Source organism: Hippocampus bargibanti, linkage group LG05 (genome assembly GCF_051943395.1).
Source record: "Hippocampus bargibanti isolate YZ-2025 linkage group LG05, ASM5194339v1, whole genome shotgun sequence".
Lineage (NCBI taxonomy): Eukaryota > Metazoa > Chordata > Actinopteri > Syngnathiformes > Syngnathidae > Hippocampus > Hippocampus bargibanti.
The window spans coordinates 31908142-31923864 of NC_142738.1; the positions used below are offsets into that span (position 1 = coordinate 31908142).

At 40.6% G+C, this 15723-nt stretch overlaps 1 protein-coding gene across 1 annotated transcript; it reads left to right on the top strand.

Annotated features, from left to right (window-relative positions):
- The first annotated feature begins 724 nt into the window (after positions 1-724).
- cfdp1 (chromatin remodeling protein CFDP1) lies at positions 725-14322 on the top strand. Its single transcript, XM_088995737.1, has 7 exons — positions 725-1023; positions 2397-2523; positions 3798-3969; positions 4892-4998; positions 5114-5239; positions 9300-9458; positions 11780-14322. Exons 1-7 carry the CDS (start codon positions 957-959, stop codon positions 11874-11876), a joined length of 855 nt encoding a protein of 284 aa, XP_088851863.1. The 5' UTR covers positions 725-956; the 3' UTR covers positions 11877-14322.
- The last annotated feature ends 1401 nt before the right edge of the window (positions 14323-15723 follow it).

Consider the following 15723-nt stretch of genomic DNA (forward strand, 5'->3'; position numbering starts at 1 on the left):
ACGGAATGGCGTTGGAGGTCGAAGGTCAAAGGGAATTGCTGTTTGGAAAGAGGCACATTAGATGAGGACTGTAATTAAAGAAATAAACTGTGCTGTAAAATAAAGTTTTATTGAGCTTTTTGATGGTCGTTGATGGCTTATGGAAGGAGAGTCACCTTCCATAAGGACTGTTGATAACTTAACCTCTGGTGCTGTTCGGTCTTGGGCTTCCGCCGAAGATCACTCCGCCAGCCGTGGTGGGTGTGTATTATGAAAATAGTGCTTATTATAAGGTTTAATTTTCATAAATTTGACGTTTGTAAGACGAAAAGTTTGTAAGATAAGGTGTGAGTAAGTTGAGGTCTCACAGTATATATATATATATATATATATATATATATATATATATATATATATATATATATATATATATATATATTACCGTATGCACACACACTCGCGCAAACACACGCGTACACACGCACACATGTATCATGTGTATCATGTGTAATTTTGATGTGGTTTCTTGACTGTTTCGTGTATTGTGAAGCATTTTTCTTTCTACAGCGCTTTGTTAAAGCACTATATCAACAAAGATGTGTAATTTCGTGTTGTAATTATTCTTTCAAGTTAAAAAAAAAAAAGACAAGCGTGCTGTGATACTGTGAGCAAACTCCGCATTCGTCATTATTGGTGGCAGGAGTGTACACATGAGTACCGTTGAAGAAGAAGACGAAGGAGACGAAGAAGACGAGGAAGCCGAAGAAGACGAAGAAGACGAAGAAGAACGATAATAACGTACATCTGTTTGAAGACAATATTTCTCATTTCCTTTTTAGTGTAGCGAAGGAAAGGCGTAACTTCCTTCAGATATATATTTTCTATAATTATTGTTAACATTTATCGCATTCCAGTTATTTTAACGCTTGCATCGCCTCTCAAACCATCCCTTCCGTCTGTCAGACAAACAACCCGCGATGAACGACACCGACAGTGACTCCGATGGGTATTTATCCAGCGAGGATGCTGATTACGTTCCATCGGGTGAGAACGTCGCAGCCTGCAACCACCATGTAAACATGGCGTCTACGCGTATTTGAGCATTTATGAGTGAACCTTTGTCTTCGTTAAAATGTACAGCATTAAAAATGGTCCTCGTCGATCACAAGCATTTATTTGTTCATATAACTGGAAAGCTTTTGCACATCTATGACCGCGACGAAATTGCCCCCCCCCCCCCTGTGCTCATGCATCGTGTTGTGTTTCCAGGTGTTAAAAACGCCCCCCCCCCAAAAAAAAAAAAAAAAAAAAAAAAAAACAACCTAAATGATATTTTTGAACTTCAAATTTTATGACTTTTCCGAGATTGCCCTAAACAATAGAAAACTTGATTTTTTTTTTATTCCAAATTCCAATGAGGCTGTACAAAAAAAATCACAACGATGATATTCGGGTCAAAACAACCCGTGCGGCAAATCAAATTGAAATCGTGGTCATAACGGTATTTACACACCACAGAAATGTTCTTTTTTACTTGTGTCTCAAAACAGTTGTTGTAGAGTGCCTTGCAAAAGTATTCGACCCCCTTGAACCTTACAACCCTTCGCAACATTTCAGACGACAATATCTTTCTTTGTCCATGCGATGAGTGCTGCACCTTGTGGTTGAAAAAAAACAACAAAACATATGTGACGGGTTTGAAATGGAGCCGTTGCATCGGTGGTGTTGTATTGCTTTCAAATCACTTGGAACAACATCTCGATTTAGTCAGGTATCTTGAAAACAGTACGATGGCAATATGACAATCTGACCACCTTCCATACAGTGTGCTGATAATTATTGGCATGTTCTTACACGCCAAATAAACACGGACTTTTTCTTAGAATATTTAGTGCTTTTCAAAAGTTATGTTCTTAATTTGATGTTCTACTGCATTGTTGTGTGCACAAAAGCACTTCTTCCATATAAATACTGTACAACCTTGTCATGAATATTACATAACATTTATATTTTCATGAATAGTTTTGGAAAATCAACATGGTAACACCTTGTTTGAATATTTTAAAATGTGTGTCGTGGTTGTCATGAAATCTATTGGCATGTTTTCCAGAATAAGTCTCGAAATAGGTCACATCAGAACCACCACCATCTATCATTGGCCTCATTCAAATGGACTAATCGGTGATCAATCATACTACATGCTCTATCGTGGCAAAAGTTTGAATTCACAGCTTGCAAATGTTCAACATATTTTTTGGAACCCTAAACTTGACCATCACAAGTAGCCCGACTGTTGTCAGCGAAAACAAGTTGTCCTCCATCTCAATCTTTGTGCTTTGAATGTGTTGTTGTTCTTGTTTTTTTTTTTTTGTGTGTGTGCAATGATTCATTTGTGTTCTTTCCACGTTTCTCCTCAGAGAATAGCGTCAGCGAGGATGACTTGAATGAGTGTGAAAAGGAAGACCCTTTGGATGAGAATGATACCGTGCCGCTTCCTGACAGCATGGCCAAGAGGAAGGTCAAGAAAAAAGACAGCGCTTTGAGGTGGGTTGCGGAGGCCGGGAAAGTGAGAATTTGTGCGTGTGCTCGACAGGATTTCAACCAGTTGGAATCTGCGTCGTATCTTAATTTTTAGACATATGGGTCAATAAGTCAGTTGTTTGATTTCAGGTTTTATTGAATGTACAAATAAATAATGCAGATTATTATTGATACAGTAGTTTTACCATGCTTAGAATCTCTTGTTTTCTATCCTTTCAAATTGCTGCTGTGGACAGCAAATTTCCCCATTGCGGGACGAATCAAGGTTTTCTCATTCTGATTTTCTGATACATAGAATCATTACTAAAGTCAAAATTAAAAATAAGACATTAATATTTCAATCATAGCTTTTCATGTTGTCGGGTTCCAGGTTATCATTATTGTTGCGTGAAAGCGATCAAAAAGTATTCTCCAAATTGGATTGGATTTGCCTTTATTCGTCTTGCAGTGGAGAAATTCCCATTTCACAGCAACAAAGTTCTGAAATATTAAGTTATTGTACAAATCTATTTATATTTTGTTATCCTCAAAACATTTGTTCCAGTCGACTGTGTTGTGTACCCCACTTACACATATGAAAAATGTGTCTATTAGATTCAAGAACTTGTAACTATTCCCAAGGGGCATTCTAAAAGTACATGACAGCAGCTTGAGGGGTGTGCATATTCAGAAAAACAAGCACCGCAGACACGACAAACACAACAGATTATATGAATAAAAAAACATTGTTTTCTGTCGACGTGTAAAAGGTTGAATTGAGCTCGACAGCCCTTGGGACCAAAGTCATCCTTCTCTTTCATCACACCAACCACTCAAGTGTTGTCTTGCATTTTTTAGGAGTTGAATTCAAAGGCCTGAGATGATTTCTGTGTCTTTGATATATCGATATTCTCGGGAGTGGGAAAATATATCGATATCACCGGACTATGGATCTATCCGATCCTGCGCTGAACTGCATTAAAAGTGGGCAATAAATGGGGGATAAATACTAAGATAAGCTAAAATTGACACAGTTAGCCCATTCAACATTTGTTTTTGTGTTACATACCGTACGTATATTTGTGTAAATGTTTGTATTACAGTAAAGTCTCGTTATATGGATATTCTCGGGAGTCGGAAAAAATATCGATCTAACCGGACTATCGATATATCCCATCCTGCGGCATGTAAATTTTCTCCTTGCGTTCATAGAAATAGTATCGTAATAAGCAGTACTATCGATATAACGAGACTTTACTGTATGTCTAATTCCAACCGATGTTTGTGATTCTCCACAGAAAGAGACCGAAAGTAGACAAAGAGGAGAAAAATAGTGAAGTTGTGGCACAAGTAGAGAATGATGACAAAGGTGCACAAAAGAAACAATCCGATGACCTCTGGGCTCGTTTCTTGTCTGACGTTGACCCCAGAACATCGAAGGCAGCGTCACCATCTCACACTACATCCAAGGTAATTTAGGAATATGTAATCAGTGTTTGAAATAACGTCTGCCCGGAGGCCCGGGGCGTACAACTTTCAAAACGTCTCGGCCCGGCTGGCCAACAACTTCTTTAAGAAAAAAAAAGAGAACGTATTTTTTTTCCAATCAAATGTTTGTTTTATTCAATAAAGCAAAAGCTACAAGCAAACCGCTACAAGCCACGTGGACTCCTCTTTATAAGCAACTTTCAAGTACAAGTACACTTTACAGTCACGGTACAGTCCGAAGCACCAAACAGGCTTCTGATTGGCTGCTTGCCAAACGAACGTTCGTTTGGCAATTTGCATACTCGGCACGGCAGCCAATCAGAAGCCTGTTTCACTTTGTAACTCCACCCCGCCAGCACTGGCACAAGTCTATTACGATTAGCGCATATTTCGACATGATCTGCGCCACACATGATAAAATAGCTCAAGAAACAAATTTAGTTCAGCAGCAATTGAAAACTTTTCATTTTCTTTCAGAGGTTTTAAAGGACAACCGACGTCTCCGGACAAGTTGTGTCCATAATTTTTAAAATGGCTTCAAATGACTTCTACTGAGCGTATTTGACAAAGATTCCACCGCATATAGCTTTATTTTACGTTTTAAGACTCGCACTGAATATTCCGGAAGTCTTGTTTTTGAGTTGGTGACGAGTCTGTACGTGACGTCATGAAAGGACCGCCCCCTGACCGTAAAAAAGACGTAGCGTAGGGAACAAAAAAGTGACGTCGGTTGTCCTTTAATGTTTGTGGTTCATTAACAGAACACTGCCTTGGTGCTGTGCAGTGCCTCTCACCGTGAGCAACTCTGAAGAGAAATGGAACACACTCTCTATTGTAGTGGTCTACTTCGGGAATAGGCATCGATCATTTCTTGAAATGATAACAATCTGTTCTTATTCCTCAGGCTAATTCTTCTGCTTCTAATATTAGTATGACAACTGAATCACAGGAATCGGATCCAGCAAAAGTCACCATTGTGAAAGTGTTTGATTTTGCGGGAGAAGAAGTCAGGTAAAAGATGTCATTATCCCACATATGATGATGTTGTGGTTAATGCATATAATGTCACGTACCAATCACAAAATTTTATTGTCTGCTGCATATTCACTCTCTCCTGCTCCGGTAGGGTAAATAAAGAAGTATTCGCCAACTCCAGAGAAGCAAAGATACATCTCAAGAGTCAATGTAAAAAAGGGGAGACGGACGAAGAAAATGCCACACCTTCCAACCAATCAAGCTGTCCTTGCCCAAAGTATGATGAACCACACAATCAATGACAGGGGGGGTAAAAAAAGTATTAGGACAGGCACCGATTGTAAAAGCAAAGTTGTCCCGCTCAAAGGGATGAGAGAGAGCTCAGCTTGTATATGGATGTGAATCACAATCATGAAGAACACACAAGGCATTTGTATCCGGAAGTGTCCGCATCGCTCGTATCATCATAATTGAGGACATGCCAAATAAGTATGGAAGTATGTCATGTATGTAGACAGTCAAGGGGTGGTACCTCCCAGTGACGAGGCAATGTGCAAAGCAGAGCTGAAGGGATCCGTTGTAGAATAGAATACGATAATATTTGGACAGTTGGTGCAGAAAATCATTGAAGCATTTTAATGTGACCAATAGCAGTATTTGCTGTATAGGCGTGCAATTATGCAGATGTCGTAGAGCGCTTGGAAGTGTACGCTACTGTGGAATATAGATCAGTTTGCTTCAAGTGAGTACAGAACTGGAGCTACCATAATAAGGAAGGGCGGTAATGCTGTTCCATAGAGTTGTGCAAAATTGTAAAGAGCCATTGCACGGGTAGATTTGGGTTATTGGTTAGGGAGTTAATGGCTAGTGGGATGAAGCTGTTTAAATGTCTACTGGATTTGGTGTGCGCCTGCCCGAGGGGAGTAGCTTGGAAAGGTAGTGAGCAGGGTGCGGTGTGTCCAGTTGGAATTTCTGTGCCGCTGTCTTGGTTCTTGCGGTGTGCAAGTCCTCAAGAGTGTGTAGGAGGGCAGTGCCTATGATTTTTTTTCCCCAACGTCCTAACTGTCTGTTGCGGTTGGATTTTGCCCTTTTTTATTGCAGCCCCGAACCAAACTGTGACAGGATTAATCGGATGACTGCCGTCTAGGCCATGTGACAGGCCATGCTTCCTCAGCAGCAGTCTCAGGAAGTACAGTTGTGGTCAAAAGTTAACATGCACTTGTGAAGAACATCATGTCATGGCTCTCTTGAGTTTTCTCTTATTTCTACAACTCTGATTTTTTTCTCTCTGATAGAGTGATTGGAACAGATACTTATTTGTCACAAAAAAAAACATCCATGGACTTTGGTTCTTTTGTTACTTTACTTTGGGTGAACAGAAAAAAAGTGACAAAATCTGCTGGGTCAAAAATATACATACAGCGGCGCTAATATTTGCTAACATATCCCTTGGCCATTTTCACTTCAATTAGGCGCCTTTGGTAGTCATCCACAAGCTTCTGGTTGAATCTTTGTCCACTCCTCTTGACAGAATTGGCGCAGTTCAGTTAAATTTGATGATTTTTCTCACATGGACTTGTTTCTTCAGCATTGTCCACGAGTTTAAGTCAGGACTTTGGGAAGGCCATTCGAAAACCTTAATTGTAGCCTGATTTAGCCATGACCACTTTTGATGCGCGTTTGGGCTAATTTTCCTGTTGGAACACCCAACGGCGCCCAAGGCCCAATCTTCGAGCTGGCAACTTTCGGTTATCTTGAAGAATTCTTCATGATCCCATTTACTCTCTGTCAAGCACCAGTTCCATTGGCAGCAAAGCAGCCCCACAGCACAATGCTACTGTTAGCGGCATTATTAAGGAAGCAGGAATCAAAAGTAAAAACAAAAAGATTCTTTCATCTTGAATCAAAATGTAACTGCCTACCCTGAGGGGCAGGAAGGGAGACCAGAGAAGAGAGGGAGGGGCTGTTTGGGAGCTTTTTGTAAAGATGGACAGGATGTGACGTCATGACGGGAAGTCTGAGAAAATAAAACGATGTGTAAGGAAATAGAAAAGATGTGTTTGTATAGAGAATTGCCCTAACAACTACCACCACCGTGCTTGACGGTAGGCATGGGGTTAAAGGCCTCACCTTTTCTCCTCCAAACATATTGCTGGGCGCTGTGGCCAAACAGCTCGATTTTTGTTTCGGCTGACCACAGAACTTATCTTTGTCCATGTGGTCAGCAGCAAACTTCGGTCGAGCCCTAAAGGACAACCGACGCATCCGGACAAGTTGTGTCCATAATTTGTAAAATGGCTTCAAATGACTTCAACTGAGCGTATTTGACAAAGATTCCACCGCATGGAGCTAGATTTTACCTTTTAAGACTCGCACTGAATATTCCGGAAGTCTTGTTTTTGAGTTGGTGACGAGTCCTGACGTCACGTCACGGAAGGAACGCCCCTGACCGAGAAAAGGACACACAATGCATTTTGCAGTACTTTGTTTGGTCTGAAAACTTGGTGTTGATCCATAATGATGGCGAAATTAGAAGGAAAACATAAATGGTGAATCGTTGTGTGTTGCAGCAAGACTACTATTTGATACTAGTTGACACAAATTCCCAGCAGTCAAATCAGCCCATTTCCAACGTCGCTTGGGCGTCATCTTGTGCATTTTCTGGGACACTACGTTGGTGTCATTGACGGCTCGAATTGATATGGGAGGACTCCTCTATATAATTGCAAACATGTATGCTTTCCTCTTCAGAACTATTTGAATCATATTCATAAGTGGATGAGTAACACGAAAGCATCTTCTCCCAATCTGAACTCTGTCAGCCCATTGTTTTGTTTCTTGAGCAAGGCAAGATGACCTGGTGTGACGACACGAGCTAGGGGCGGGACTTTGTGAAAATCTCCAGTTTCAAGCTGATTTGTGGCAGTTTTTGGACACTAAGTCATTTTTATTGGTGTTTTTCTTTTGACTAAAATATCAGCCTGTGTGTTTTGGGTATTTTAGATGCTATAAAATGTTTTTCTGATGTCAGTTAGGAAACAAAAAAATGGTGTCGGTTGTCCTTTAAGGTGCCGCTTTTGGAGCAAGGGCTTCCTTCTAGCACAGCAACCTCTCATTCCATGGAGATGCAAACCTTGATTGACTGTGGACACTGACACCTGTATTTCAGCAGATTTCAAGTCTAGGCACATCTGCTTTTTGGTTATTCTCAGTTGAATCTTCATCCTCGTGACCAATTTTCTCTCAGCGGCAGGTGATAGCTTCCGTTTTCTTCCTGATCTTGGATGTGACAAAACAGTGCCATGCACTTTATACTTAAAAACATTTGTTTGCACGGTTGCTCTTTGGACCTGCAGCTGCTGTGAAATGGCTCCAAGTGACATTTCTGACTTGTTCAAGTCAATGATTGGCTTTTTCAGATCCATGCTGAGCTCCTTTGATTGTTCCCATTCTACAGTTTGTGGGCGTTTGCATCCAATGAGCCCTATTTAAATGGCCTCAGAGAAGTCACCAGCTGTAGTCACTCAGAATCACTCACATGATGTTAAGAGGCCATGATCATTCCGCTGACACAACTTTCGAAGTCACCAAAAATGCGAATTTGTGTTGCTGTATGTATATTTTTGACCCAGCAGATTTGATCACGTTTTCTGTTAACTCATAAAAAAGTCATAAAAGAACCAAACTTCATGAATGTTTTTTTTTGTGAAGAAGAAGTATCTGTTCCAATCACTCTAGAAGAGAAAAATCACAGAAATAACTGGAAACTCAAGCGAGCCATGACATGAGTGTATGTCAACTTTTGACCACAACTGTACCTCCTGTGCTGGGCCTTTTTCAGCTTGGAGTTAGTGTTGACCTCCCACTTCATGTCTTTGGAGACTGTGATTTCCAGGCCGTTGAGTCTGGACGGTTGACACAGGGTATTTGAATAATATGAGAGGCAACTGTGGTGGAAGATATTTGATGAAGTCCACGATCATCTTACCGTCTCGAGCGTGGTTAGCTAGAGGTTGTGTCGGCTGCACCAGAGCTTCAGCTGCTCCACTTTTTGCCCTGCTAATTTCCTTTGTCAATTGGTTTCGGGTGCATTTGTACAGTGCCCCATCTCCACTTGTAAATGCAGCCTCTTTCTCTTTTCTAACTTGCCCGATTTTGAGAGCGAACCATCGCTTGTTATTTATTATTGAAGGATGGGAAAGACTTTGTTGGTACACACGAGTCCTCACACAAACCGACGTGGTCATCTCACCATTCACAAAATAAGGATATCTACATGTGCTGTAGACGTGATTTGATGACCTGTCAAATGAAACGTCTCCATTTTGTGTTTGCAGTTCCAAACGGCCAGCAGGCATGTCCAGTTTACTGAGTCGCATTGGGGGGAAGAAACAGAAAATGAGCACACTGGAGAAGTCAAAGATGGACTGGGATGCTTTTAAATATGAGGAGGGTATCAGTGAGGAGCTGGCAATACACAACAGGGGTAGAGATGGGTAAGAGATGCTTTTGCTCTGCTTCCTCACTGGCGATGAAATAGATTGAAATGTTGCCTCCTTCATCCAGTGATTCCTCAGTTTTTGACCATAATCTATTCCAGAAACCTGTTTGAAAACCGAGTTTTTGGAAAACCAAATCAGCACTTTCCATGATAATCAATGTAAACAGTTTTAATTCGTTCCAAGCATAGAAAACAATTTTTAAAAAGCACGTTTTAACTGATTTACGGCATAAACTATATACACACCTAATAAAAGAGTGGCCCATGACACCACTAAAAATAAAGACATTCACAATTCATCAATCCCTCCATTTTGCAGAACGCTTTATCCTCATTAGGGTCGTGGGAGTGCTGGAGCATATCCCAGCTTTAGTCGGTGTACACCCAGAACCAGCCAATCGTACAATTGCTCACACCAAGGGACAGTCATCAATCAGCCTGCCACGCATGTTTTTAGAATGTGGCAGGAGATTGTTGTAACCAGAGAAAACCCACGCAGGCCCAGGGAGAACATTCAAACTCCTTACTGGGAGTCCGGAGCGGTGATTGAACCCACGAGCTCTGCACTGTGAGGTCGACACGCTCACCACTGCCACACACTAAGATTTTGAAGTTGTCTTTTCACACATCCCTGAGCGGGACTTGATTCCCCCGCTGCCGCACCCAAAGAGTGTACCACTACTGCTACCAGTGACAAAAATATATACAGTAAAGTATCGTTACATCGATATTTTCGGGAGTCGGAAAACATATCAATATACCCGGACTATCAATATATCCGATCCTGCAACGAACTGCATTAAAAGGGGGCAATAAATGGGGGATGTTTGATATGGCATGTCATTTTCTCCTAGAGTTCATGGATTGCGTATCTAGCATGCTTTTGTACTGCAGTGAAGTGAAAAATAAACTTATGCATTCAATAAAAACGTCATTTATTATTTTCAGAACACACTCTTGCAATCGTGACTCTGAGTAGCACTCGACACTGTTCTATACACATGAGAGAAACTAGCATGTACATACTGTGTGAAAAACAGTGATTATTGCAAGCGATAAAGATATCTGAATACAACACAATTAAATACATGTATGGAAAACAAAAACTGCAACATTTACATTTCTTACATTGATAAAGTATTCTGCGGCACGTCGAACTCTTTCGCGATGGAGGATTTGCTCCTCCACAGCCACTATTGCCTTGTACTTTGTTCCGAGGTCACAATTGTTAAGTTTCCCCATGGTTGAAATTGGTGTTGAACAACTGTATACAAGAAGACTACAGTATGTTTCAGATGCTATTGCAGCAGTACTGAAAGATGTAAGCTTTGCTACACCGTTTTTATAGTGCTCGAGGATGACAGTGCAAGACACTGAAGCTGGACACGTGACCAACGGTGTCACAAATACAGATTTCGCTAATGGTGGTACTGTATTGAAATCCTTAAGCAAATAGCGATTCATCTTAAGCTGCTTTTGCATGGATATAAGCAGGCCAAAATGGCCGACGGGAGATGGAAATGGCACCGTAGTAACCGGATTATCGTGATAACCAGGTATCGTACTAACCGGAACTAATTCCACATAAAAAGACGAGAAATTTGCCGGGAAATGGAAATAGTATCGTAATAAGCAGTACTATCGATATAACTGATATCGATATCACAAGACTTTACTGTACATCAATAAAAATATATATAATAATTAAGAATTAATGACATTTCACATGGGCCGCAAGACGAGTTAAAGGTGGAAGTTGGCAGAGTGCTCAGAGAGGATGTCAGAAAAGTTGGTGCCATGACGACGAATAAATGTCTTGATACACTGCAGATTTGTACTCCATCCTCCTGAATTCTTTTTCATTGCTTCATATTGAATATTTTTTTCTCAAGTATAAACATTTTGGAAATGCAGTAAAGTCTCGTTATATCGATATTCAAGGGAGTCGGAAAAAATATTGATATAACCGGGACTATCGATATATCCGACCCTGTTTGCATGTAATTTTCTCCGTGCGTGCATAGAAATAGTATCGATATAACCGGGACTATCGATATATCCGATATCGATATAACGAGACTTTACTGTACAATCAAGCCTCTTGGATTTTTATTGCTGTGGCGCCCATACATTGTGACATTTGCATCTTTGCAAATTTTCAATCAATGAATGAACACCTCTCTCATGTCATCCTTTTTCAGCTTAATTTTTTGGTCTCTTTATTTTCACACATTTCAGTACTTCGTCCTTTCTATGTGGATTTGTAAACATGAAGTTGTTCTGACATGCTTTTCTCATCCTCTTCTCTCTGTTAAGGTATGTGGAACGGAAGAATTTCTTGGAACGTGTTGATCACAGGCAGTTTGAGATGGAGAAAGCAGTTCGTCTAAAAAACATGAAGTATTCCTCATAACCACGGGGCTATATTTTCTTGGTAAAGTGATTTCCAATGATTCTTTGTCTCAAGTCTTTTTCATCATTTATTAAGTTTAAAGGGCAACCGACGTCACTTTTTTGTTTCCTAACTGACATCAGAAAAACGTTTTATAGCATCTACAATACCAAAACATGCAGAATGATATTTTTAGTCAAATGCAAAACACCAATAAAAATGACTTCAAGTGTCCAAAATCTGCAAAAAATTGAGCTGCGAATTGGGCATTTTCAGAAAGTCCCGCCCCCAGTTCGTGACGTCACGCCAAGACGTCTTGCATTGCTGGGGAATCAAAACAATGGCTTCAGATTTGGAGAATATGCTTTCTTGTTACACATCCAGTTAGGAATATGATTCAAATAGTTCTGAAGAGGAAAGCATACATGTTTGCAATCGATTAAAGAAGTCATTTTGAGGCATCTGGACTGCAATGTAGCGTCCCACAAAAGAGGCAAAAAAATGGCCACCAGCTCCTGTGAGGAATAATTCAACCCGTTTCCACAGGCTGATAAATTCCTTCCATGGAGCTTGAACTCCCTCTTCTGGCAGCTTTTGGGTGCAACACAAGGTTTTCAAACAAAACAGTACAGCAAAATACATTGACGTGATGGAAGGACGCTACAATGCGTCTTTTTTACGGTCAGGAGGCGGTCCTTTACTGACGTCACGTATGAACTCGTCACCAACTCAAAAACAAGACTTCCTGAATGTTCAACGCGAGTCTTAAAATGTAAAATATAGCTATATGCGGTGGAATCTTTGTCAAATACGCTCAGTAGAAGTCATTTGAAGCCATTTTACAAATTATGGACACAACTTGTCCGAAGACGTCGGTTGTCCTTTAAGCATTCGATCAAAAAATAAAAAAACACCAGTCAAATCTGTGGGGGAGCAGTATAATTATTTGGTTCTGTTTTGCTCTTTCAGGGCCACATCATTTTTTTTATTAATTAGTTTGTTTTTAATTATCTTTAAAGGACAACCGACGTCTCCGGACAAGTAGTGTCCAAAATTTGTCAAATGGCTTCAAATGACTTCTACTGAGCGTATTTGACAAAGATTCCACCGCATATAGCTAGATTTTACCTTTTAAGACACGCGCTGAATATTCAGGAAGTCTTGTTTTTGAGTTGGTGACGAGTCCTCACGTTACGTCACTGAAGGAATGCCCCCGGCCGAAAAAAGGACACATTGTAGCAGTCCTTCCATCACGTCAATGCATTTTGCTGTACTTTGGTCTGAAAACTTCTTGTTGCACCAAAAAGAGGCAGAAGAGGGCGACAAAGCTCCATGTAAGGAATTAATCAGCCTGTGGAATTCATGATGTTTCTCGCGATTATTTCTGTTTGAAATAACATTGACTATTTTACCCAACTTCAACTTTCAGTGACTCTCGTTGCTGAGTTGTTGTTTGGGCTAGAAAATGGAAAGATGGCGCACTTGTCATTTACACCTTTTTCTTGAATTATCTGACAATACTTCATAGTATTTAAAGGACAACCGATGTCACTTTTTTGTTCCCTAACTGACATCAGAAAAACGTTTTATAGAATCTAAAATACCCAAAACAGGCAGGCTGATATTTTTAGTCAAATGCAAAACACCAATAAAAATGAGTCCAAGTGTCCAAAATCTGCAAAAAATTGAGCTGCGAATTGGTCATTTTCAGAAAGTCCCGCCCCCAGGTCGTGACGTCACGCCACGACGTCTTGCCTTGCTGGAGAATCAAAACAATGGCTTCAGATTCGGAGAAGATGCCTTCTTGTTACTCATCCAGTTATGAATATGATTCAAATAGTTCTGAAGAGGAAAGCATACATGTTTGCAATCGATTAAAGAAGTCTTTCCGGGTCATTTTGAGGCATCTGGACAGAAACGTAGCACCCAGAAAATGCAGAAGATAGCACCAAAGCTCCGTTGGAAATTGGCTGATTTGAATGCTGGGAATTTGTGTGAGCAAATATTACATAGTTGTCTTGGTGCGACACACAACGATTCAACGTTATGTGTTTTCCTTGCAAGACAAGACATCTTGGCGTGACGTCACGAACGGGGGGCGGGACTTTCTGAAAATGCCCAATTCGCAGCTCAATTTTTTGCAAATTTTGGACACTTGAAGCCATTTTGATTGGTGTTTTGCATTTGACTAAAAATATCAGCCTGCCTCTTTTGGGTATTTTAGTGCTGTAAAAAGGTTTTCTGATGTCAGTTAGGAAACACAAAAATGGTGTCGGTTGTCCTTTAAAGAAAATAAAAACAAACAAATTAATACAAAGAATTGGTCTGAACCAAGACAGTGTTTTTGTGTGTGTGTTTGTTGTTAAAAATGTGCCTGTGGTTTTAGTACTGCAGGAGTCAATTTCTGATCTATTTGTTGATCTTGTATTTAAAATGTGATATTTATAATAAATCTGGCTGAGCAGAGGTCTGCGTGTGTGAGGGTTGGGGCGATGAGGTGTTTTGTAAAAAAAATGTGGCTCTTAGTCTCTGACTGGTTGCCCCCCCCCCCATGTCCTAGAAGCACTGATGACGGCTGAAGAAACCTTTTCATCGATGAATGGGGACGTTAAATTCACACTTACTGTAGTGCGATGACATATATCCTTTGATCTTCAGTAAGCCATTACTGAAGCTGCTAGCACGTAATGACTGAATTACATGCCGGCAGCCATTACCTTTTGTTATGCCTCGCATCATCCTGGAGTCAACTGGGATGAGGGATTTCCTCCCCGCCCACATACTCGACGCAGCCAATCATAAGCGAGCTCGGCGGTTGGGGTCTGAACTTGTTGGCAACACTTCAGCATAGCTGGGCGCGGATTGGTTAGCCTTGTTGTCCATCGCGTCAACATCGAGCCCTTGAAACCTCCAATGTGTCTGGTGTGTGCGTGAAGCACAGTATGCAGCCAATCGCAAGCGAGCTCGGCCGGAAAAAGCCACGCGATACAAAATGCAAAATCTAATTTACAGCATCTCTGTCCAAACATTTTTCGGAATACGTTTTTTTGTAACTCGAATACAGTGGGGCCTCGGTTTACGGACGAACGCCTTGCTTTACGAACTTTTCAGTTTACGAACATTACATTTATGAAAATGAAACCTTGGATTAGACACTACTCTTCTCTGCTGTATAGGAAAAGAATGTGAAAGGAGGCAAGAGAAAAACATCTTCTCTCTGCTGATTCCTATCTTTTCTTGGCGGGGTTTGTGTTGGTCTATAGAAGGGTTTGGGTGACATGAGAATGTTCCACAGGAAATGGTAAATGCAGCGACATCCTTGAAAGCGGCATGGAAGAATTAGTGTCCCGCATGCATCCTTGAGAGGGACTTTGAAGGATTTGATCCTCATGACTCTGTTGTTTTGGACGACATTGTTTCCATTGGACAGAACACGGGACGCCAAGTGGATGCAGATGACATCGAGGAGCTTGTTGCTGACCCCAACACAGAAGATTTGATTTGTGCAGGCTTTTATTGAACACTTCCATCCAGAAAAGGCTATGAGAATCGTCAACATGATGAATGATAATGTGATGCCTCAGTTTCGTAAGACCTTACAAGTCAGAAAGCAACAGGTGTCAATTAAGAGCCATCGACGACCATCACAAATGTAAATAAAGTGACTTTATTATACAGTGCAGTGTATTTCTTTCATTACAATACAATAGCACATTTATTATACATCAAATAAGGTATGTTGTGTGTAGTTTTAATCCTTATTTAATTGAAAATGATATTTTATGGAGACCTGGGAACGGATTATTCTCATTTTAATGGTTTCCTATGGGGGAAAAAATGGGGATACACACTTTTCGCCTTACTCTGT

Bases quoted from the DNA above. Each gene is read 5' to 3' on its own strand.
- cfdp1 (XM_088995737.1), top strand. From the start codon at position 957: ATGAACGACACCGACAGTGACTCCGATGGGTATTTATCCAGCGAGGAT. The intron at 1,024-2,396 runs GTGAGAACGTCG...GTTTCTCCTCAG, and splicing joins TGCTGATTACGTTCCATCGG to AGAATAGCGTCAGCGAGGAT. The intron at 2,524-3,797 runs GTGGGTTGCGGA...GATTCTCCACAG, and splicing joins AAAAAAGACAGCGCTTTGAG to AAAGAGACCGAAAGTAGACA.